At 44.6% G+C, this 24,055-nt stretch overlaps 1 protein-coding gene across 7 annotated transcripts in view; it reads right to left on the bottom strand.

Annotated features, from left to right (window-relative positions):
• The window catches only part of LOC141127797 (serine/threonine-protein phosphatase 2A regulatory subunit B'' subunit beta-like), a 117,200-nt gene that overhangs the window by 20,217 nt on the left and 72,928 nt on the right, over positions 1-24,055 (bottom strand). For 5 of the 7 annotated variants that reach the window (XM_073614577.1, XM_073614579.1, XM_073614581.1 and 2 more), the window contains 4 exons: positions 22,266-22,355; positions 4,754-4,929; positions 4,553-4,671; positions 4,364-4,467 (listed from right to left, as the gene is read on the bottom strand). In XM_073614577.1, the coding sequence (XP_073470678.1) occupies positions 4,364-4,467; positions 4,553-4,671; positions 4,754-4,929; positions 22,266-22,355 (489 nt within the window). The remainder of the gene's footprint in view (positions 1-4,363; positions 4,468-4,552; positions 4,672-4,753; positions 4,930-22,265; positions 22,356-24,055) is intronic. The other 2 variants (XM_073614578.1, XM_073614580.1) reach the window with 1 other exon arrangement.

The raw sequence follows: 24,055 nt of genomic DNA, 5'->3' as shown, positions 1-24,055 counted from the left end.
CTGGGACAAGGTAATGGCTATCACCCTGAGAAGTGGTTAGAATTGTAGGCTGCCTGCAGAACGCTTGCACTTTGGCCCTTTTGTTCCATCTCCACTGAGCCTGTGATTCACCACCGCCAAGTGATGGGATCCACAGAGTGGTACTCTTGGTTAATGTATGCAGAATGGAGAGGGTTGCGTGTGTCCAGATTTAGGAGCCGCTATAACCAGGTACTTATTGTGTTAATGTGGTTGTATTCCTGTAGAAGACAGCATCTGGAGTGCATCAGCATGCTGCGTGCATTTACAGCAGAAAGGGTAGGCGAGAAGTTGTCATCCAGGAGGCATGAGGCAGTTACCTCATCCTCCAAAGAATCAATGCAAATACACAGGGAAAACCTGTCTTACCTTATCCATGATGCTGGACCTATTAGGAGGCCCTTCCTTGTCTTAGGTGGAAAAGTGGTTGAAAAGAATTATACCTGTATCAAGTTTGCATGTTCTCCCTGTGCAGGTTTATTCTGGGTACTCCCGTTTCCTCCCACAGTCCAAAGACATGCTGGTAGGTTAATTGGCTCCTATCTGACTTCGCCCTAGTATGTTTATGTGAGCGAGGTAAGCTCCTTGAGGGCAGGGACTGATGTGAATATACTGTATATGTAAAGCGCTGCGTAAAATTGACAAGTACCAGATATACAAGTACCTGTAATAAATAATACATTCCTCTCAGAATGTCCCACAACTCTTTTGTCGTCCTCCCTCCTCCTTCTGTCAGTCAAATCTGGGGAGCAGAGCGGGAGGTGGGGCTGAGCTATGCGTGTCTATGGACACACAGTGCCCAGCTTGGGAGTGAGCTTGCATGTCTGCCCTCATAGCAAGTAGCTTACTATGGGGGCAGACCCAGAAAAGGGGGGAGCGCCAGCTGGAGCCCCAGAAGAGGAAGTTTGGGCCTGCTCTGTGCAATTTAATTTCACAGAGCAGGCAAGTATAAACCCGTTTATTATTTTAATTACAAAATAGACTTAACAGCCACTTTAAGCTATTGTTTGTGCTGTCATCTGATAATACTTGGGAGCCAGGGGCTTTGAGTGAATATAAACGTAAACTGACCAGTCTCCCACTGAACGTTTTATAAACCTGGATCCTATTTTAGAATTAGTTACTGGGGCTTTTGTCCTTTCCTCTTTGGAATTCACACTTTCACTTGTTTAAAGGATTCATTCTTGAAATCTATTCTGTTCAGGTCAGATCCAAAAAAGTATTTCCAGGTATTAGTCAAACAGCCACCAGTCTTTATTAGTCAAAAGGATCAATGTCCAACACGTTTGCCAATTTGCTGGTTTTACTGTTCTTAACTGATCTACTAAATCATCCACAGTTTAAAATGTTTTACAGGTCATTCTTTGCCTACAGAAAACTGTACTTTTGATTAGCTAACCAGTGCTGAAATCAACAAATTCTGTTTAACTGCTTTATGAATGCACATCATATGAAGCAACCTCTATGTACCCATACCGCTCTGTACAAAAACAAGTGTTTAAAGTAAAAGGATTATTTAGGATCTGTTTAACGGTGTCTGCAACGGAGTCATGTGGGAAAACAGAAGAGTGAAATAACGTGCTGTAGGCTACCATTGCTAAAAATGCTTGCTGTTTGGCTGTCTTTGGCTTCAGTACAATCTAATTCACTGACCTTCAAGTGTAAACAAGGTGAGGTCAGAACTCGTGAGCTACATAATCATTTCAGAGTAGCGTTTAAAATAATTTAATGATTGGTTCAGCTTGGCAGCAGAAAGCTGGACAATTTGCATTTTATTAAATGCAAAGTAAATAAAAAGTAAATAAAAATACTGTATATATTTTTGGCCACACACACTTACTACTACTGGGATTTGACAGAAGCAGACCTTAAAAGGCTACAACATATAGGGCCAAAGGGAAAACAAACATTCAGAAGTCTTGCTAAGAGTTTTTACATTGTCTACCATCAGACATCAGAAATCCAACACAGTTAGGTTATAGCCAACCATACTTCACTGATGTTAATATATACATATATACACACATACATACATAAATATACACATACACAGTGGGGACGGAAAGTATTCAGACCCCCTTAAATTTTTCACTCTTTGTTATATTGCAGCCATTTGCTAAAATCATTTAAGTTCTTTTTTTTCCTCAATGTACACACAGCACCCCATATTGACAGAAAAACACAGAATTGTTGACATTTTTACAGATTTATTAAAAAAGAAAAACTGAAATATCACATGGTCCTAAGTATTCAGACCCTTTGCTGTGACACTCATATTAAACTCAGGTGCTGTCCATTTCTTCGGATCATGCTTGAGATAGTTCTACACCTTCATTTGAGTCCAGCTGTGTTTGATTATACTGATTGGACTTGATTAGGAAAGCCACACACCTGTTTATACAAGACCTTACAGCTCACATGTCAGAGCAAATGAGAATCATGAGGTCAAAGGGAACTGCCTGAAGAGCTCAGACAGAATTGCAGCAAGGCACAGATCTGGCCAAGGTTACAAAAAAATTTCTGCTGCACTTAAGGTTCCTAAGAGCACAGTGGCCTCCATAAATCCTTAAATGGAAGACATTTGGGAGGACTAGAACCCTTCCCATTGCTGGTCGTCCAGCCAAACTGAGCTATTGGGGGAGAAGAGCCTTGGTGAGAGAGGTAAAAAGAACCCAAAAGATCACTGTGGCTGAGCTCCAGAGATGCAGTCGGGAGATGGGAGAAAGTTGTAGAAAGTCAACCATCACTGCAGCCCTCCACCAGTCGGGGCTTTACGGCAGAATGGCCTGACGGAAGCCTCTCCTCAGTGCAAGACACATAAAAGCTTGCATGGAGTTTGCTAAAAAACACCTGAAGGACTCCAAGATGGTGAGAAATAAGATTCTCTGGTCTGATGAGACCAAGATAGAACTTTTTGGCCTTAATTCTAACCGGTATGTGTGGAGAAAACCAGGCACTGCTCATTACCTGTCCAATACAGTCCCAACAGTGAAGCATGGTGGTGGCAGCATCATGCTGTGGGGGTGTTTTTCAGGTGCAGGGACAGGATGACTGGTTGCAATTGGGAGAAAGATAACTGCGGTCAAGTACAGGGATATCCTGGATGAAAACCTTCTCCAGAGTGCTCAGTGACCTCAGACTGGGCCGAAGGTTTACCTTCCAATAAGACAATGACCCTAAGCACACAGCTAAAATAAGGAAGGAGTGGCTTCACAACAACTCCGTGACTGTTCTTGAATGGCCCAGCCAGAGCCCTGACTTAAACCCAATTGAGCATCTCTGGAGACACCTAAAAATGGCTGTCCACCAACGTTTACCATCCAACCCGACAGAACTGGAGAGGATCTGCAAGGAGGAATGGCAGAGGATCCCCAAATCCAGGTGTGAAAAACTTGTTGCATCTTTCCCAAAAAGACTCATGGCTGTATTAGATCAAAAGGGTGCTTCTACTAAATACTGAACAAAGGGTCTGAATACTTAGGACCATGTGATATTTCAGTTTTTCTTTTTTAATAAATCTTCAAAAATGTCAACAACTCTGTGTTTTTCTGTCAATATGGGGTCCTGTGTGTACATTAATGAGGAAAAAAAATGACCTTAAATGATTTTAGCAAATGGCTGCAATATAACAAAGTGAAAAATTTAAGGGGGTCTGAATACTTTCCGTCCCCACTGTATACAAACACACAGCATAGATATTGGTTTTGATTTACTAAAGAAGTATAGAAATATATAAAATGCGTTAATTTTCAAAGTGAAGAAGGTAACATTGTGAGAATTAACTCTGCAAAGATACTCAATTGTATGCTTGGGGGGAACAAGAAAAATAAAAAAAAAACAAAAAACCACACCGGATATTGCTTGCACAATTTTAGGAGTGAAATTGCCAGTGTTTCACCTCATCTACTAAGCCAAGTGAAAATTCACTCTGCAAAGTGAATACCTTTAAACTAGGCCATCTCATGTTTCAGTGTTGCCATCAGAGGTCACTGAAATGAGGATAAACCTTTTTATCTGTGTTTTACTTTTCTACAATTAAGTGGCATTATATAGATTTACAGAAATTCAGAGTTAAGCTGGCCATACATTATACAAATTTCTTGTTCAATTTCCTTTAGATTTACTTTCAACTATGTAGTGCAAGGGCCTGTCTGATTTCATACAAATTAAAAGTGTTTAGGTTTGACCGCATATTATGTTGTTTTTTGTAAATCTAAAAGGAAAACTGTATAATGCATGGCCACCCTTAATGAAATGATGCCATTCGGTATACCATTAGACATACAGATCACTGTTCCCTGTAATAACAAGATGCTTAAGGTTTAGCCTCAGATTGTTTTCTTACCCATCATTCCACTGCTCTGTTGCGGCCTCTTCTGCTACTAAGATGGCATACTCTTCCGCAGCATACTTTTCCCAGTCTGTAAGTTCCTGTCCTTCGTTTTCAACCTACGGGATGCATATATTCAGTGAAGTAACATTTCCCTGAAGCTAAGCAACAGCAGGTTTATCACCTGTACTGCGTGCCACCTACCCGTACCGTAGAAAAAGGTTCTTTCTGCTCATGGTCTAAATATTTGTCTAGGTTCAGAAATGTGTCCAAGAAGAGATTTGCCTGCTTGCATTTCTTCAGGTCATGGAGAGTAATTTTACCTGTTAAAAATAACAAAAAAAATTATCTTTCTAAATGTTCATAAAATGTACAGAATGTTACCTTTAATATAAAGAAATTTACCTTCACATTGTGGTTTGACAAGATCCAACATCTGACATAGACAATCCTCAAAAGACAAGGGCTCAATGGCCATACTTTCCATTTTTTGACACTGTTCCTCGTAGAAATACTCCAGCTCATACATTGATAACACACCATCCCCATCTAAGTCCATGCAGCGAAACCAGTACTCAATGCTAAAACAGGAGACACAAGACTTAGCCAAGATTAAAAACAGAGCAGCATTAAAGCTGCTTACATTTCATAGGTAGAGTAACCTCCTGCTAAGCATTTACATTGACATTGACATAACAGACGTTGCCTGATGTACTGGGCCACCAACCAAAACGAAAAATCTGCTTCAGTATTTCCATTTTACCCACCACCTAATGCATTTTCCAACAGAGGATTGTATAGGAAAATAGGATATGGAAAAATAGAGAAAACAGCCTTGCAGCGAGAGGATGCTCATGGCCTAGCCAGGAAGTGGAGTAAACATATGCAAAAACCAGGTATGCATTTCCCCATTCGTTCATATAAAAACTGCAACCTATACGCAGAATACATGTGTGCATTTCATTACAAATGTGTTTGCAGCTTGCAGTGCAGCCACAATCCCAGTAGCACATCTTCTACCAGGCTCCCTCTCTGGTGCACAGATTGAAAGACCTCTGGAAGAATTCACTGCTAGTGGGATTAAAGCACAAACAGTCCAGACCCAAATAAAATATGATTTTTTCGTCATACTTACCTGTAAAATCCTTTTCTTTGAGTAAACCATGGGACACAGTCAGGCTAATATTCATTACCTACTAGGACGTCCCAGAGCAATATACTTGAGGGGAGGGAGACACCCTGCCAAACAATAGCCATCAGAACCTATACGGCAGCCCACAGTACACTGCGGCCGAAAGCCAAATCCTCGGCTGCTCGAACATCCATGATAAAATTTTGTGAACCTATGCACTGAAGACCAGGTAGCAGCCTTATAAATCTGAGCCACAGATACCTGATGGCGAAAAGCCCAGGAGGTTCCTACACCCCTGGTAGAATGAGCTCTCCCCATAAAGGGAGGACCAATTGACGGAACCAAATAGCAATGGAAGCTGCCTGCCCTTTCTTGGGTCCTCTTGGTAAAACAAAAAAAAGGAGTCTGATCCGAGGATCTCCACAGATCTAGACAAATAAACCTCGACTGCCCGGACAATGTCCAAAGAATGCAGTCGTCTCTCTTCCGCCGAACAAAGCCGAGAGAAAAAAAGAAGGCAAAATAATGTCCCGATATAAATGAAAGGCCGACATCACCAACATCACTTTTGGCAAAAAGGATGGAACAGGTCCTAACACAACCCTGTCGTGGGGAAGGACCAAGTGCTGTTCCCTGCATGAAACAGCCGCCAACTCTGACACCCTTCTAGCCAAGGTGATAGCCATCAGGAAGGCTAGCTTGCGTGACAGCAAGTCTAATGGAATTTCCTTAATAGGTTCAAATGGTTGTTTCTGTAACACAGACAGTACCAAGATCAAGTCCCAAGGTGACCTAATGGGGGGGGAGGCAACCAAGTTGCCCCCTGCATAAAGGTTTGGATCAGTGAATGGGAGGCTACAGGCCTTTGGAAGAATACTGATAGGGCCAAAACTTGACCTCTGATTGTACTCATAGCCAACTTGATTTCCACAGCTGACTGTGGAAAAGAGCATTCTGTCACGGTCCTTTAACACCCTGGTTTCAATAGCCATGCTGTCAAAGTTAGAGACTCTAAATTGGGGTGGAATACAGGACCTTGAGACAGTAGATCGGGGCGACGTGGAAGCACCCATGGCCCGTCTATTGTCAGTCTCACAATCTCCGGAAACCAAGGCCTTCTGGACCAGGCTGGTGCCACCAGAATGACTGGAACCTCCTCTTTCCGAATCCTGCGCAACAAATGTGGAAAAAGAGGGATCAGCGGGAAAGCATAAACCAGAGGAGTACTGTCTCCATGGAACCATCAGAACATCTGCTCCGATTGCCAGAGGATCCCTTGTTTGGGACACAAATTGCTGTAGCTGCTTGTTGAATCTGGATGCCAATAGGTTGACCTCCGGCCATCTCAAACGCTGGCAAATTTCCTGGAAGACCCCTGGGTGTAGGGGCCATTCCCCCCTGGCAGATCTGCTGGCGGCTGAAATAATCTGCCTTCCAGTTCTCTACTACCGGGATATGGACTGCCGATATAAAAGCGGCACATGACCCTCTGCCCAGGCTAGTATGTGGTTCACCTCCTTCAGAGCTGAACGACTCCTGGTACCGCCTTGGTGGTTTATATAGGCCACTGCAGTGGCATTGTCGGACTGAACCCTGATAGGGCAGGCCCGAAGCTCTACCTTCCAGGACCGTAGCGCTAGACGTATTGCCCGTAATTCCAGGAACGTTGATGGGCAGGATCTGTTCTGTCCCTGACCATTTCCCCTGAGCTGTTAGCCCTTCTAGGGTCGCTCCCCAGCCTGAGAGACTAGCATCTGTAATCAGTACTCTCCAAGTTACAGGGAGAAAGGATTTTCCCTTTCGCAGGTTCTGATCCTGCAACCACCAGTTTAGGCTTAAGCGTGCCTGAGGAGATAAGCACATTGAAAAACCAGGGCTTTTCCTCTTCTGGTGCAGGCCAACAAGATGTCTTGTTGTAAAGGCCTGGAATAGAACTGGGCATAGGGCACTGCCTCGAAGGAGGCTACCATCCTCCCCAAAAGGCTCATACAGAGCCGAATGGAGGGGTGTCTGGTGCCCCTTATCTGATGCACCTGACCCTTGAGGGCACAGATACCTACGGGGGCCAAGAAAATTCTTGCTTGAACCGTATCTAGGAATAGACCTAAATACTTTAGACTTTGAGCTGGTTTCAAGGCTGACTTTTCAGTATTTATGATCCAGCCTAAGCTTTTCAAATACTGCACTGTACATATTATGTTCTGTTCTAGAGCCTGTAATGAGTGATCCATGAGTAGGAGGTCGTCCAGATACCCGAGCACCAGGATCCCTTGGGCCCTTAAAAGACCCAGTACTGGTGCTAAGGCCTGTGTGAACACCTGGGGAGCTGTAGCCAGCCCAAAGGGTAGAACCAGTAACTGAAAATGACGTTCCTCTACTGCAAAACATAGGAACCTCTGATGAGGCTGAAAGATAGGTATATGTGGTGACCGGATGCTGAGGTGAGGGAGAAAAGGTGCAGCCGGACCTAGTCCCTGCTCAGTCCCCATTCCTATGTCGAATACATCAGGGTAATGCGGTGTGGGAGACACTGCTGACTCGTGGAGTCTGCTTTTCCTGGGATGTCAGACGCTGTGCAAGGAGTGGAGGGGAGCCGATAGCAGCAGCGGAACAAGCCTCGCGCTCGGAGCTCTCCCCGGAGGACTGACAGCTGCGCGCTGCCTGTGTGAGAGAGAGTGGAACGCGCCGGCTCGGGATTGAGCATGAGCGGCGATGGCAGCCGTATGAGTGGAGCCGACCTGTGCCCCGTCAACCCTGAACTGGAGGGGTGAGTGACCTGCATAAGCGGGAGCTGGAAGTCATAGTGAGAAGGCTGATGCTAGCCTGTATAGCAACTTATGTAGCAACTTGAACCTCTTTACTGTGACGGGACACTTAGCATCTCATAGCCAGAGGAGAGTGAGGCCGTGACAACCCTCGCTGAGGGATATACACAGACGTGTACACACTGTAAGGGAGGGGAAAAGGAAATAAAAGGAAAAAAAACGGTCCACCATGACCAGAAGGAAGGGGCTGGAGGAGACATCAGCACAGGAGGGCACAGGGGCTCTAGCACAGCGCAACACCAAAGAGAAAGGAAGCCAGGTAGCTGCCAAATTGGACCGATTCGCCCATACACCGAATCAACTGGCAAGCACGACACCTAAAAAGAGCAGTCATGCAGGGGGGACCCAACTCCAAATTAGCCAGCCGGGGAGGAGAAGCGTAGCCCCCATTGGGGGTGCAGCGGCGAATGTACCATTGGATCCAGGGGCGAGTGGTATGGTGGAGGGGGGTCCTGGCCCAAATACGTAGATAGGAGATGGCGGAGTAGTACTTATAGCCGAGAAGGAGCCGTCACTGAGAGATATTCTTCTAGCAGTAAATAGCTGTAAAGTATCTATTACTGGCTTATCAGCACAAATGAAAAGCTTCAAAGATGAATTAGTGTCGGTAAAGAATGATATGCAGGTGGTCTGCACCCGAACAGCAGCCCTGGAAGACAGGATTAGCCAGATGGAGGATGATGTTTTCCCTTTAAGACATGAAGTCTCAGCTATGAAAAAACTTAATGAATACATGCAAAAAATGGACAGTATGGAAAATAGACTACGCAGAGAGAATTTAAGGGTGCTGGGCCTACCTGAGGGCTGCAAAGGCAATAATGCTGTTAAATTTATGGAAGATTGGTTAAAAGGAAAGTTTTGGGAGGGAATCACTCTCAGAATTTTTCGCCATTGAGCGTGCACACAGAGTGGCCACTAGGACACGATCTGCAGGAGGGTATCCAAGACCCTTGATTTTCAAGCTGCTATGCTTTAGGGACAAAACCACTATTCTCCGGAAGGCAAGAGAGATGAAGAATATCCAATATAGAGGTGTAAGAATCTCAATTTATCCGGACTTTTCTCCCGAGCTTCAGAGGCAGAGAGCAAAATTTTTGGAATGCAAGCGTAAGCTTCAGCAGCTAAAAATTAATTATGCATTATTATACCCAGCACGCCTGCGTATAGTGGCATTGGGGGAAACTCATTATTTTGACACTCCCACCGAAGTTGCATCCTGGCTAGAGAGAAATATAGGAAGAGTACAGCGAGAAGAGGAAAGGTAGATAAAGCAAGGAACTTGTTCTTCCCCCTTTTTTGGTTTTTTTTTTTTTTTTGTGTCTTTTCTGGGTGTTGTAATACGCACATTTCTATTGATATAGGGGGGAGGGGGGGGGGGGGGAGTATGTAAATTTGATGTTTTATAGGCACAATGGAAACAATGGGGATAGCTCCCCTCTTACTGGGTCCGGGGGGTGTAGCTTTGTTTTTCTCACCTCAATTAAAATGTGGCCGGTCACTATAGAAGCCATAGGGGTAGGCCCAAAATGGGGCAATGGGGTAAAAAATAGTTGGGGGGTAGGGGGAGGGAGGGGAGGAATATGTGCATGGGTGTGTGGTGGGGAGGGGGGAATGTTGTTTTTGAAGGGGAGGAGAAGTAGGGCGAAGTTTAAACCACAAATATCACTGGAGTCACATTAAGAGTTGGTTCAATTTTGCTAAGAGACACAAGGTTATAGGATTTACTGATGCATGGTAGAGGTGGTTTTAATAGCACTGGGAACTTAAAAAAGAAGCTCACTATATGTTCCTGGAACGTTCAGGGAGTTAAAGACAATTTGAAAAGGCAGCTGATCCTCTCTATGGTAGATAAAGGGGGGGGTTCAGATACTGTGCCTGCAGGAGACGCACCTGGATAAGGATTCAATTAAGATAATGGACCATAAAAAATTTCAGATACAGTTTCATTCCACTCACACCTCGTACTCAAGGGGGGTGAGCGTCTTGATAAAATCAGGGTTGGCCTTCTCCTGCAGCCAGAGTAAGGTGGATGTATTGGGCCGGTATATTTTTCGCTATTGCATAAATCGAGAATAGGAAATGTGTATTAGCTAATATTTATATTCCTCCCCCTTTTGGGAGGGAGGTTTTGGATGACCTAACTGAATTTATGGCGGCTTCTCAGGGGTCCCGGTAATAGCGGTCGGGGATTTCAACAGGACCATGAACAATGAGACAGATAGGTTCCCATCAAAAAAGTTGGGTAGAGGAAAACCTAAGAGTCCTCTTTCTCAATATTGTGATGAAGTGGGATTAATGGACATCTGGAGAGAGAGGCACCCCGAGGTGAGACAATACTCCTGTCACTCTAGGACACATGCCACCCTGTCCAGGATAGACCTAGTGCTGGGCAATGAGGAATCGCTAGACATGGTGGAAAAAATAGTTTACGAGCCAAGGGGGATTTCAGACCACTCGCCAGTGATAATTGATTTAAAGGGTGAGAGAGGCCTTAACAAAGGCGACTGGAAAGTAAATCCCTTTTGGCTCGAGATTATTGAGGACGCGAGGCACTGTTGTGGAGAGGCTGGCGGAATTTGCAGATTTGAATATAGGCACTGCTCCATTAGGGATAGTTTGGGATGCCCTGAAGGCTTTTCTCCGGGGGATCCTAATTCAAAAAATATCCTATACTAAGAAAAAAATCACAGATAGAAGAACTAAAAGTCAAGGAGAGGGTTAGAAGGGCAGAAGAACGGTATGTTGAGGCACCGACCCCATCCAAATATGAGGCGTGGGTAGAGAGGCAAAATGAGTATAGTAGAACGGTTATGGAAAAGATGGAGAGGAAAAAGCGATTTCAAAAACGGAGGTTTGCCTGTGAGAGGGAGTGTGTGGGGAAGACAAAATGGATAGCCTATTTAGAGAGCTGATCTGGAAGGGCGGGGTAGCAAGAATCGGCTTGCAGACGCTCCGGCGACCGGGAGAGAAGGGTGGATTGGGAGTGCCGGATCCAGGATGCTATTTTTTGGCATCACAGGTCCAGCATATGGGAGGGTGTAACAGGCCCGGGAAATGGGTAGCGGGGAACAGTGTACTATTAAACGACACTAACCATGATACTATAGTAGAAGCGCTGGAGACGGACTCCTTTAACACTAGATGTCCCACCACCCGGTTGATGGTCAAGAGCTGGACTAAGGTTAAAAAAATAATGGGATATGTGGATTTCTCTGAGTTTTCCCCATTGTGGGAAAATAGCAAGCTTAACGAGTTAAAAAAAATGGGGGAGATTGAGGAGTGGGACCGGCAGGGCATCCATTTTCTACCACAGCTTTACAAAGCTGGGAGACTGAAAACATTCCAGGAGCTAGTGATTGAATTTGAGATCCCCAACCGATCATTCTACAGATACTTGAAATTAAGGCATGCCCTAGACGCACAATTTAGCGGCAAGGAGCCATTATGGAGCGATATGATCTCTTTGAGAAAGCTGGTCGATGCAGATTCCACGAAAGGCTTAATTTCAGATATGTACAGTAGTTTGAGAGTTTCGGTCTAGGGGGACAGGGCGGTAGACAAAAATAGGAAGAAATGGGAGGAGAAGGTTGGGTCAATGTCGGACAGTCAATGGAAGTATGTTTTATCATCTGGACCTAGGGTCTCCCTCTCTCCATCACAGGCAGTGTCTCATTTATATCTGATATATAGGGTGTATTTTACGCCCCTAAAGAGGTTTAGGATGGGGAAGAGGGTAGATGCGGGGTGCCAGAGGTGTGGAGGTGAGAGGGGAGATGTTTCATATGTTCTGGCGTTGCCCCAAATTGTACAGATATTGGAAACGTATAGTAGACAGGATTAATTTCATTTTCAAGACATCACTGAGCATGGATGCCAAGACCTGTCTTCTGGGCCTGATGGAGGATCAACAGCCCGCGAGGGATATACAAACCGCAATAGTTAGGTGCCTGTTTCAAGGGAAAAAGCTCATAGCTAAGAACTGGCAGAGTAAAGAACCCCCGACGTTTGAGGAATGGGTGAAGGAAGTAAAGGAGGAAGTCAGTAGAGAGAAATATATATATAAGAAAAGAAGTAATTATAAAAAATGTGAGAAAATATGGAGGCATTGGGTGATGTGGGAGGAGCATAGAATGAATGGTTTTGAGGGAGAATGAGGTATAGGAGGATTGGGGGAAGGGAGGGGGAGGGGGATGTATAGGTGGGGGCAGGGGGGTGGAAAGGGGGAAAAAGGGAAAAAAACTCTCGAACATTCCTCTGACAAAAGGAGGGTATTTTATTAACGATCATTTTCTTTGCTTTCTATGTGGATTACTGTACAAATGTGATAAGTTTAAGGACTGCGTAGATGTTGGCTATGTCAGTCCCGGTTCATGTTTTGATCTGTTGCTTTTAATGTGAATTTTTTCAATAAAAAAGGATCTAGGGAAAAAAAAAAAAAAAGAAAGAAAGATAGGTATATGTAAATACACACCCTAGAAAGTCTCCCTTCTGGAGTGAGGCTACTACCGAGTGGAGAGACTCTATCTGAAAGGACTGTATCAGTAGATACTTGTTCAGTGATCTTAGGTCCAAAATGGGCCTCGGGTCCCCATTTGGTTTCTGAACCGTAAACAGGTTTTGAAGCAATAAGTTTCTTTTTGTAGGAACCTGAGGGAACATTGGATCTTAAAAACCTGAAGGGGAACCCCCCGCAACTCTAGCTTGTAACCGCGAGATATAATTGAGGTGAAACACTCGTCCTGAATTATTGTTCTCCAAATGTCCGCAAAGTGCAGTAGCCTTCCCCCCACTTGATGGAGCAAAGATGAATCTTGGACCCAGGGCTTCTTCTGGGCCTGCGGCTTGCCCCTGGCCCTAGTGTCCTGTTGGTGGCGGAACTGCCTTGATGCTGTGAAATTGGAGGAAGCAGTCCCTGAGGTTTTAAATGAGGGATGTCTGGTGCTTTTCTTCACAGGAAGTAGAGAACTCTTCCCCCGGAGATCTTTTGGATATATTTGTCCAAGTAATCACCAAATAAAAACGTTCCCCATGAAAAGGGAAACCTGCAAATAACTTTTTACAAGGAAGCTCGGCTGACCAGTTCTTCGTACATATACGCAGACTCTTATGGGTTAACGAGAGAGCCAAAACGAGAAACCTGCTATATTGAATTCTTTAAAGTGGATGTAAACCCACTAGCATCATTTGCAAGATATTAACATAGTTAATATCTATAACGATATACAAGCCTCCTGCTTATTAGGGCTGAAACATCTAATCGATTAATCGACAACTAATCGATTATGAAATTAATCGATTACTATTTTCATAATCGATTAATCGGCTAGTAACATAATGGGGTTAAATAAAACTAAAATGAGCCCTTTATAGTACAAAAAGAGAAAATAATCGCTACTGTAAATATTACTTTCACAGTTCTACAGTAAAAAAAAACGAACCCCTTACAGTAGTGATTATCTGCTTTTTTGTACTATAAAGGGCTATTTTTTTTTTTTTTTTTAACCCCATTATGTTACTAAACATCTTAGACCTGGTTCACATCTATGCATTTCTTTGGTGCTTTTTGCAGAAACGCACTACAGTTCATTTACATGGTTTCCTAGTTTCCTATGGGACAAGTTCACACCTATGCTTTTTTCAGCCGCTGCGTATTTGGAAAGGGTCAAGGACTTTTTTTTTTTTTAATGCAAAACGGTGCTTTTTTGGTTCAATATACTTCAATGGAGAATCTGCAGAAAAAGCATGTAATGCGTTTTTGCAGCAATTTGTGTTTTTTAATCTGCCCAACAACAAATTGGCCAAAAAAAATGCAAAAACGTAAATTGCAGCAAAATCACGTGCGCAAAAATCAAAACGCACAGCAAAAAGCACAGCAGAAACAGATCAAAAGCAAACTGCATAGGTGTGTACCGAGCCTTATGCTGGCCACACGGATCAATTTTCAGACGAGAATATTCAGACGAAAAATCTTTGTACATTCGCTGAATGAAACAATGTTGTTTGAAATTTCCACTTGTTTTTAACATTCTGTGTTTAAAACGAATGTAATTTCTGAACAAAAACCACATACACTGTCTGAAAATTCCTTTCACCAAGAAGTTTTCTATTTCCAAATTTTCCCATCACTGTGGTTGAAAATGAACGTCGATTTGACCCCACTAACAATTAGAAAATCGAACGAACGTTCTTAAAATTACATTTTTTTTTTTTTTGAAGAAAGACATGGTTTGTTCTTTAAATAAAAAAATTTGATCTCTGAGTCTGATGATATTTTACCAGATTCAAACTTTAATAGTATATATCCTCTAATAGTATATACAGTATATCTCTCCTCTAATAGTATATACACAGTATATCTCCTCTAATAGTATATTCAGTATATCTCCTCTTATAGTATATACAGTATATCTCTTCTGTCTGTTATTCTCAGAGTGGATTAGATATTTTGCCCCCTAAACATATAGTTGGTTATTTATATTTACCACTGCATAGAGATATTTAAGAATAAATTGCCTTTTAAAACTTTACATATTAACTAAATTATACACCACACTTTTTTTTTAAGGTTATTAACCGATTAATCGAAACAATAATCGGCCAACTAATCGATTATGAAAATAATCGTTAGTTGCAGCCCTACTGCTTATATCCGTTTGTTTTACTCACCCCCTCAGCTATAATCTGCCCCGCAATATCACCGAATTGGTGGGCGTTTCTCATTCCCGGCGCTCGGTGGGCGGAGTCGTGACATCAGAGGACTCCTCCGCCCACCGCTACACTACTGGCCATCCGGCGTTGCGAGTACGAGCTTCGTGCCAGGGAAGATTGAAGTGCGTGTGCAGGAGTTACAGAGCACTTTCTGTGAAGAAACATAGCGCGCTCATGTTATTCCTGCGCATGTGCAGAAGAAATCTTACTCCTCCGTCCTCCTCCGTGTCTGCAGCCAGGGCTGAGATTATGCTGAGGTCTGAGGCTTGTATATCATTATAGATATTAACATCCAATCCTGGTAGAGCAGCAGAAGAAAGGAGTGGGGGAGGGAATTAAAAAAGAATGCATGTGTCTTAAGCTAGTGCAAGAGATGTAAATCACCTGTCACTCACAGCAAGGGGGAGAATTTGACAAAGTTTTTCTCTCTTTGTCAAGATTTATCTCACTGAACAATAAAAGAGGATTGCTCAGAGATGGATTAACTCTGCGTGACAAGACTGGGCTCAAATTATAGGAAATCTTATACTCTACATTCAGGGCCGGATTAACATAGGGGCTGATGGAGCTGCAGCTCCAGGCCCCTCCCTCAATATAGGCCCATGGCAGTGAATATCTGTGTGCCTTCCTGAAGGAAGAAGAGGAGCCCTCCGTGCTCACATGGAGGAGACAAGTCAGTGCAGCCGAGTCCTGTCTCTGTGGATGCCTGACTCCTATCACAGGATCTGTTCACTCACACAGATCCTCCTCAGTGTCTGGGAGCTGTCTGGGGGAGGGGCGCTGATGTTCTAACCAGCAGGAGCCCGGGAGGAAGGACATCTTACATGCTGTTGTTGAGATAAGGTCAGTACATTTGTTAGGGAGATGTTTTATTGTGCTAGGGGAAAAACTGCTGCTTCCCCCCATGTAATGTGCCCACCATGTCATGTCATGTGTATTGCAGTGCCCCCCATGTAATGTGCTGTGCCCACCATGTCATGTGCTGTGCCCACCATGTCATGTGCATTGCAGTGCCCCCATGTAATGTGCTGTGCCCACCATGTCATGTCATGTGCATTGCCCCCCATGTAATGTGCTGTGCCCACCATGTCATGTGCATTGCAGTGCCCCCCATGTAATGTGCTGTGCCCACCATGTCATGTGCATTGCAGTGCCCCCCATGTAATGTGCTGTGCCCACCATGTCATGTCATGTGCATTGCAGTGCCCCCATGTAATGTGCTGTGCCCACCATGTCATGTCATGTGCATTGCCCCCATGTAATGTGCTGTGCCCACCATGTCATGTCATGTGCATTGCAGTGCCCCCATGTAATGTGCTGTGCCCACCATGTCATGTCATGTGCATTGCAGTGCCCCCCATGTAATGTGCTGTGCCCACCATGTCATGTCATGTGCATTGCAGTGCCCCCCATGTAATGTGCTGTGCCCACCATGTCATGTGCATTGCAGTGCCCCCCATGTAATGTGCTGTGCCCACCATGTCATGTGCTGTGCCCACCATGTCGTGTGCATTGCAGTGCCCCCATGTAATGTGCTGTGCCCACCATGTCATGTCATGTGCATTGCCCCCCATGTAATGTGCTGTGCCCACCATGTCATGTGCATTGCAGTGCCCCCCATGTAATGTGCTGTGCCCACCATGTCATGTGCATTGCAGTGCCCCCCATGTAATGTGCTGTGCCCACCATGTCATGTGCATTGCAGTGCCCCCCATGTAATGTGCTGTGCCCACTATGTCATGTCATGTGCACTGCAGTGCCCCCCATGTGCTGTGCCCACCATGTCATGTCATGTGCATTGCAGTGCCCCCATGTAATGTGCTGTGCCCACTATGTCATGTCATGTGCATTGCAGTGCCCCCATGTAATGTGCTGTGCCCACCATGTCATGTCATGTGCATTGCAGTGCCCCCCATGTAATGTGCTGTGCCCACCATGTCATGTCATGTGCATTGCCCCCCATGTAATGTGCTGTGCCCAGTATGTCATGTGCATTGCAGTGCCCACCATGTAATGTGCTGTGCCCACCATGTCATGTGCATTGCAGTGCCCCCATGTAATGTGCTGTGCCCACTATGTCATGTCATGTGCATTGCAGTGGCCCCATGTAATGTGCTGTGCCCACCATGTCATGTGCATTGCAGTGCCCAAGTAATGTGCTGTGCCCACTATGTCATGTGCTGTGCAGTGCAGTGCCCCTCATGTCATGTGCTGTACATTGCAGTGCCCACCATGTCATGTGCTGTACATTGCAGTGCCCACCATGTCATGTGCAGTGCCCACCATGTAATGTGCTGTGCCATGCAGTGATCCCACCAAGTAATGTACAGTGCCCACCATGTAATGTGATGTGCCATGCAGTGCCCACCATGTCATGTGCAGTTCCCACCATGTCATGTGCCCACCCTGCCATGTGTTGTGCCCAGCATGTAGTGTGTTGTGCCCACTGTGCAATGTGCTGGGCTGTTCAGCAGTGCCCACCATGTCATGTGCAGTTCCTAACATGTAATGTGCAGTTGCATTGCCCACCATGAAATGTGCTATGCCATGCAGTGCCCACCATGTAATGTGTTGTGCCATTCAGTGCCCACCATGTAATGCTCTTTGCCTACCACGTCATGTGCTGTGCCATGCAGTGCCCACCATGTAATGCGCTGTACCCACCATGTAATGTGCTGTGCCATGCAGTGACAACCGTGTCATGTGCAGTGCCCACCCTGTTGTGCTGTGTTGTACCCACCATGTCATGTGCTGCGCCATGCAGTGCTTACCATGTAATGTGCTGTACATTGTCCACCATGGCATGTGCCGTGCAGTACCCACAATGGAATGCGCTATGCAGGGCTCACCATGTCATGTGCAGTGTCCACCAATTAGGCCTCATGCACACAGGCTGTTAAAATAACGTTATGAAAACGCCAGTATCTTTGCAGTGATTTTTTTTTTACTTTTTTCAGCTTTTTTCAAGGTTTTTGCAATAGCGTTTTTGAGCGTTTTTCCGCGTTAGCGTTCTTGAGTGTTTTTGAGCGTTTTTCCGTGTTAGCGTTTCTGAGCGTTTTTTTTTTTCAATGGACCAAAAATGTCAAAAAAACGTTGGTGAATGACGTTTTTGAGCGTTTTTGAGCGTTTATCAGCGTTAGAGCGTTTTTACAGCTGAAAAACGTCTCTCAGAACCCACTGGTCCTGGGTTTTTTTTACAGCTTAAAAACACCTATGCCATTTGCAGCTCAAAAAGGCCTAGGTGGACATGAAGCCATAGACTAACATAGACGGGCCTTTTTAAGCTGAAAAAAAGCTCAAAAAAGCAGCTGTAAAAACGTCCGTGTGCATGAGGCCTTAATGTGCTGTGCTCACAATGTAATGTGCTGTGCTGTGTCATGCAGTGCCCACCATATAATGTGCTGTGCAGTGCCCACTTGTAATGTGCACTGCCCACCATGTAATGTGCTCAGCTGTGCCCGCCATGTCATGTGCTGTGCCCACCATATAAGGTCCTGTGCCCACCGTGTGCATGTGCTGTGTTGTGCCCACCATGCAATGTGCTGTGTTGTGCAGTACCAACCATGTCATGTGCTGTGCCCACCATATAATGAACTGTGCCTACCTTGTAATGTGCTGTATTGGGCAGTGCCAACAGTGTAATTTGCTGTGCCCGCCATGTAATGTGCTGTGCTTTGCCCACCATTAAATGTGCTGTATCCATGTATCCACCATGTAATGTGTAGTGCCAACCATGTAATGTGCTGTGCCCCCCTCACTCTCACCCCCCTCTCTCTCTTTCACCCTGTTCTCTCTCTCGCCCCCTTCAACCCCCTCTTTCCTACCACCCTCTCTCTCTTTCACCCTCTCTCTAGTCCCCTTTTTCTCACCCCCTCTCTCTCGTCCCCATCTCTCTCATTCAATGCCTTTCTCTCTCTTTTCCCCCTATCTAACTATCACCCCCCCCCCCCTCTCACACCCCTCTCTCTCTTTAATTTAATTCAACAAAAAATTGTTTGCGTTTTCATTTTATTTATTTTCATAAAAAGGCCCACCAAAATACTTAGCACCAGGCCCATGTTGCTCTTAATCTGGCCCTGTCTACATTATGACACCAAAAAAATTTTTTTTTCGGGTTTACATTCACTTTAAGGCATCAATAGCAAAACACAGCGCTTGAGAAATATCTGTCTTACTTTCAAGCAGATCATCCTCCTGGTTAGGCCTATCAGGCCGTTTGACCTTTACAGACTGGCAGATACCAATTGCTGCAACAGCTGGCTGAATAGCCGAATTGGCCAAAGAAAAGGAAGCCTTTAATAATTAATTACTCCAATTTCTTGTCAGCAGGGTCTTTCAAACCCTGTGCGTTATCTACCGGACAAGTTAAGTTCTTGTTTATGGAAGAGACTGCTGCATCTACTGCTGGCATGCTCAATTTTTTTAATGAACTTTTCATCCATGGGATATAAAAGTGAAAACCTCTTCTTAGGAGGAACAAAAATCATGTCAGGATGCTCCCAATCAGTATACACCACCTGTTCCAACAGGGGGTGTAGAGGAAAAGCCTTTGTGGCCTAAAGAGGCCTCAGGGATCCCAAAGAAGACCAGGGGGGCTCAGTCACCTCTGAAAGAGGCAACTTAAAGGCAGAATGAACCATTTCAGTCAGAGTCAGGATCAAAAGCCTCTGCGACTCAATTGGATATCTTCTTGTCCAGATTGCTCGGAAGCAGACTCATCTGCCGAGCCCTCCACAGAGTCCTGAGCTTTAAGCTCTTCCCATCCTCAACCCATTCCTGCTCTAGACTAGGAGGCTCCGGGGAGGCGGATCTGTCAATCTTCTGGCTACCCTGCGGGATGGAGGCAATCATGGCAGAAATCCTGTGCTCTAACTCGGCTAGGGCCAAGGACAGTTCATCCTTAGTGATAAAGGGTGAAGCGGCAGCAACTGTAGGCACAATACCAGTTAGGCACAGCGGCTCAGATTGCCCGGACACCTCTGGTCTTTCACGAGATACAACACTAGGGATATGACTAGGTTCATCAGGAACTACTGAGGACATTGTGTGCCCTTCCCTATAGTGTTAATCCCGCTCCTTTTTTGAAGACATTTACCCGCAAAAAAAAAAAAAAGTACTCGGGTGTAGTATTAAAACACCTCTGAAGGGAGACCCTTTAATAGGGCTCCCAAGCAACAATCCTGCTAAGCACGTTTAGCCTGCCAAGCAACGCATGGTGACTCACGTGACCCGGTAAGGAAAGAATGAACCGCTGCAAGTGTCTGTTCAGAGCCTGCTCTGTGTCCTACAGCTGCCTTCTGGAAGCACTGCATGCTTGGCCTATACAGCTTAAATAAGCTGGGTGAGCGCTGGACCAGACTGGGACCACTGCGTGGTCCCAGTGAACGGGCATGTCTGTATTCGCGTATGACGTGAATCATCGTGCGCCCAGATAAAGGCTACTGCGCATGTGCGGCAAAGCCGCGTGCACCATGGCTGCCAAACAAACTGCCAAGTCCAGCGGCACTTTTGAGAATGCACGTGCGCCATGGCCCCCAAACAACTGCTGAATACAGCTGCACTTGTGTGCCATGGTGAACCAAGGCGAAATGGCGCACCATCGTGCACCATCATACAGGTAAGAAACAGCCAAACACAAGCAAAAAAAAGGTACACTTTGCAAACACCCACAGCTAGCCCAAAACTCCCCCGTATTGTCACTGCACACAGGTGTCCAGCCTCTAGCTAGCTTGACTGATTGGTACAATCACTGGGACACCCCACAAAAATAGTAATGGGATTTCACTTACCCGTCCAGGCGCAGGGCAGCTTAGAAACTAAGAGCCCAAACTTCACCCATCACAGCGGGTTCCTGTCACTTGGGCATTCAAGGACTGGGTACACTTTTCAAGTTTAGGGTCCACTCCCTTGGACCTGTACAGCACCCTGAAGGAATGCCTTAGCGCTGTGGTGTCCAGATACCACTTCGCAGGGTCCAGCGACCGGAGGCCGCATTACAGGCAAAAGCTCGCAGGATCTTGAGTCTTCTTTGCGAGGCTCGCTAACATTTATCTAAGCATATAAGGCCTGTGTCAAATGGATCCAATCGGTCAATCCCTTGATTCATTTAAGAATCGTTTGTAAGACTATAGACCTGGAGCTCAGAGAGCTCAAACAAACCGTGCCATCCACCTTGCAGACACTGGTAAAAAACTGAAGTGCTTCCTGTGTGGGAGGGGTTATATAGGGGGATCACTTCCTGTCTGAAGACCTTTGGTCTACCAGTGTCCATTCACCTGGAGATAGAGTATAACCCAGTGGGTAATGAATATTAGCCTGACTCTGTCCCATGATGTATGAAAAAGAAAACTAAAAGTTTTTATACTTGTGATTCTTTTCATTGTAATATGAATATATCTATATCCTGATCCAGGTTTCAACAAAATAACACTTCCTCCCGTAAATCTACACAGCTGCTTTTAATACAGTACATGATTGTTATTGTGGATACTAGTCGATACTTGACACAAATAGCGGTATCTGTAAGTGGTGTGATTTATGATATGCGTTTTATTTAAAATGATTAAAATAATAAAGCATGGTTTAGCACAAAGTGACCCAAAACCTATTCTGGGGTCCCCCGCTGGCACTCCAGGCTCCTCATCTTCTTTGTGTAACCTCATAGCAAGCCGCTTGCTATGGGGGCACACCTGGAGGCTTGGCCTGGCCTACTGTTCTCAGGATTTGACTGCGGCTGCCTGAGTCCATGTAAGAAGAGAAAGACAGGAAAGAAGACCTGAAGCCAGGACATCACTGGATCATTGATAGGCTCAGGTAGAACCAGTTTAATGCGAGTTTAGCTGCACTCTACACACCTACCTCTGGTAGCACAATGTTGCTCCATACACATTAGCACAGCTCCATCATACCGGTTTGTTTTTAATTTTCTGTGGAATGTAAATTGTCGTAGCTCCACTTATGAGATGTAGGATAACCAATTATTTGCTTTGAATCTAGTTTTACTGAAAGATTGTAGATTGTAGATTGCAGAGCAAGTATAGCAAATGACTGCAGCCTGAAATCAACATGGAAGTGGGTAGGCCAAAGATAGTTGAATTCTGACTGGTTGCCTTGGCCACAGCATACTACTGCTGCTTCTGTTCTGCACCCGAATAAAATATCTACTTTTAACAATTCTCTCTTGTGATTGAACTAACAACATAGCAGGTATTTGGAGTAGGATGGCAAGATTCAAAGCTACTCTTGTAATCACCTTGTCTGTGTTTTCTTGTCTTCTTCAGATAAAAGAAACCATACAAAGTCAGCATAGCTAATCTTCCCCTCCTTCTGTGCTTTTCGACCTCTGAGGGAAAAAACATTTAGAAATGAGCAACATTTCCACTGTCTATCTGCCTATAGAAACAGTATAATTAACACTCCACATAAATCCATAGAACACATGCTTGTATTATTAATTTGCATTAATATGCCGAGCCAAAAAAGTACTTCTTGCTTGCCATTAATAAAAAAAAATAAAAAAAGCACCCAAGGAGCCTTCATGTGACCTCAAGCCTAGCCACCATACACATTATATTCTTTGTGCAATCAACTTTAGATACACCATAACTATGTGACGTGGTCACCTATGTCATCTAACCAATCAGTTTGTATCCAATCAGCCAGGCCCTACACTGTGTGTGATGGGCTTTAGCTTTAAAAAGAGAAGAAGTTCACCTTTCGTAACATTTACACCCATATTCATGTTACTAACAGTAACGGCCAATGGACCAGCCCACGCAGCCGGGATCTTCTCCCTCCCTGCTGTCACAATTAAAAAAAAAAAAAAAAAAAAAAACACATGGCCGAGCGGGGCTCCACCCGCCGGCCGTGTCACTCACAGTGTCTTGTGAATGGAAAGCTACAAGGTCCAGCAGCCTTTGTGGCTGTCAGCTTGTAGTTTTCAATGTACTAGCACGATGCTGTGAGCCTGTATAAATTAGACTGTTATGTCTATGTTGCGCCTTAAACGAATTCTCTTTCTGGTCATTGAGTCAAATGTTTCATTGGAAAGCCCTTAATATTTTGTCCAAACCTGCCACTTGTAAAGAAATACATGGGATTCAATAGCTACAATTTTCCCCAAACAAAAGCCACAATTACAGTTATAAATTTGCTCAAGACCAATTTTCTCATCACGGTTTTGAAAACAAAAATGACCCACCAACCATTAGAAAGTCAAACGTTCCAAAAATGTAAATATTTTCAGATTAATCAATTCTACTGGTGTAAGGTACGCTTTAGATAGACTGCCTGGAAGAATTGCAGCGAGAATGAAAGAGAATGAAAAGAACAGATATGTCTGCAGTATTTATTTTTATTTTGATACCCCCTGTATTTAATTGTATTGTAACCATACAGTACAGTCTGCCCTCACGCTATAAAGCGATGTGCAAACTGTTGGTGCTATATAAATCATGCATAATTATAATAATGCATTATTATAAACTATACAGAGAAAATAGGATTTTTTTTGTCATGGTTACCTGTAAAATCCTTTTCAGTACATCATGGGACACAGAGTCAGGCTAATATTAATTACCTGCTGGGTTATACTTTATCATCAGGTGAATGGACCCTGGTAGACCAAAGGTCTTCAGACAGGAAGTAATCCCCTATATAACCCATCCCATACAGGAAGTACTTTAGTTTTGTAGCAAGCACTAAATCCTCAAAAAAGAGGGAAGGGATCTCTGTGTCCCATGATTTACTCAAAGAAGAGGATTTTACAGGTAAGTATGACGAAAAAATCCTATTTTCTTTTTCATACATCATGGGACACAGAGTCAGGCTAATATTCATTACCTGCTGGGACATTCCAGAGCAATAGCCTTGAGGGGAGAGAGACATCCTGCCAAACAATAGCCATCAGAACTTATACGGCAGCCCGCACTACACTGCGGCCGAAAGCAGATTCCTTGACTGCTCGAACATCCACTTGATAAAATTTTGTGAACGTATGCACTGAAGACCAGGTGGCAGCCTTACAAATCTGAGGCACGGATA

The sequence above is a fragment of the Aquarana catesbeiana genome, linkage group LG02 (assembly GCF_042186555.1).
Source record: "Aquarana catesbeiana isolate 2022-GZ linkage group LG02, ASM4218655v1, whole genome shotgun sequence".
NCBI lineage: Eukaryota > Metazoa > Chordata > Amphibia > Anura > Ranidae > Aquarana > Aquarana catesbeiana.
This window is presented reverse-complemented; position numbering and strand designations above follow the sequence as displayed.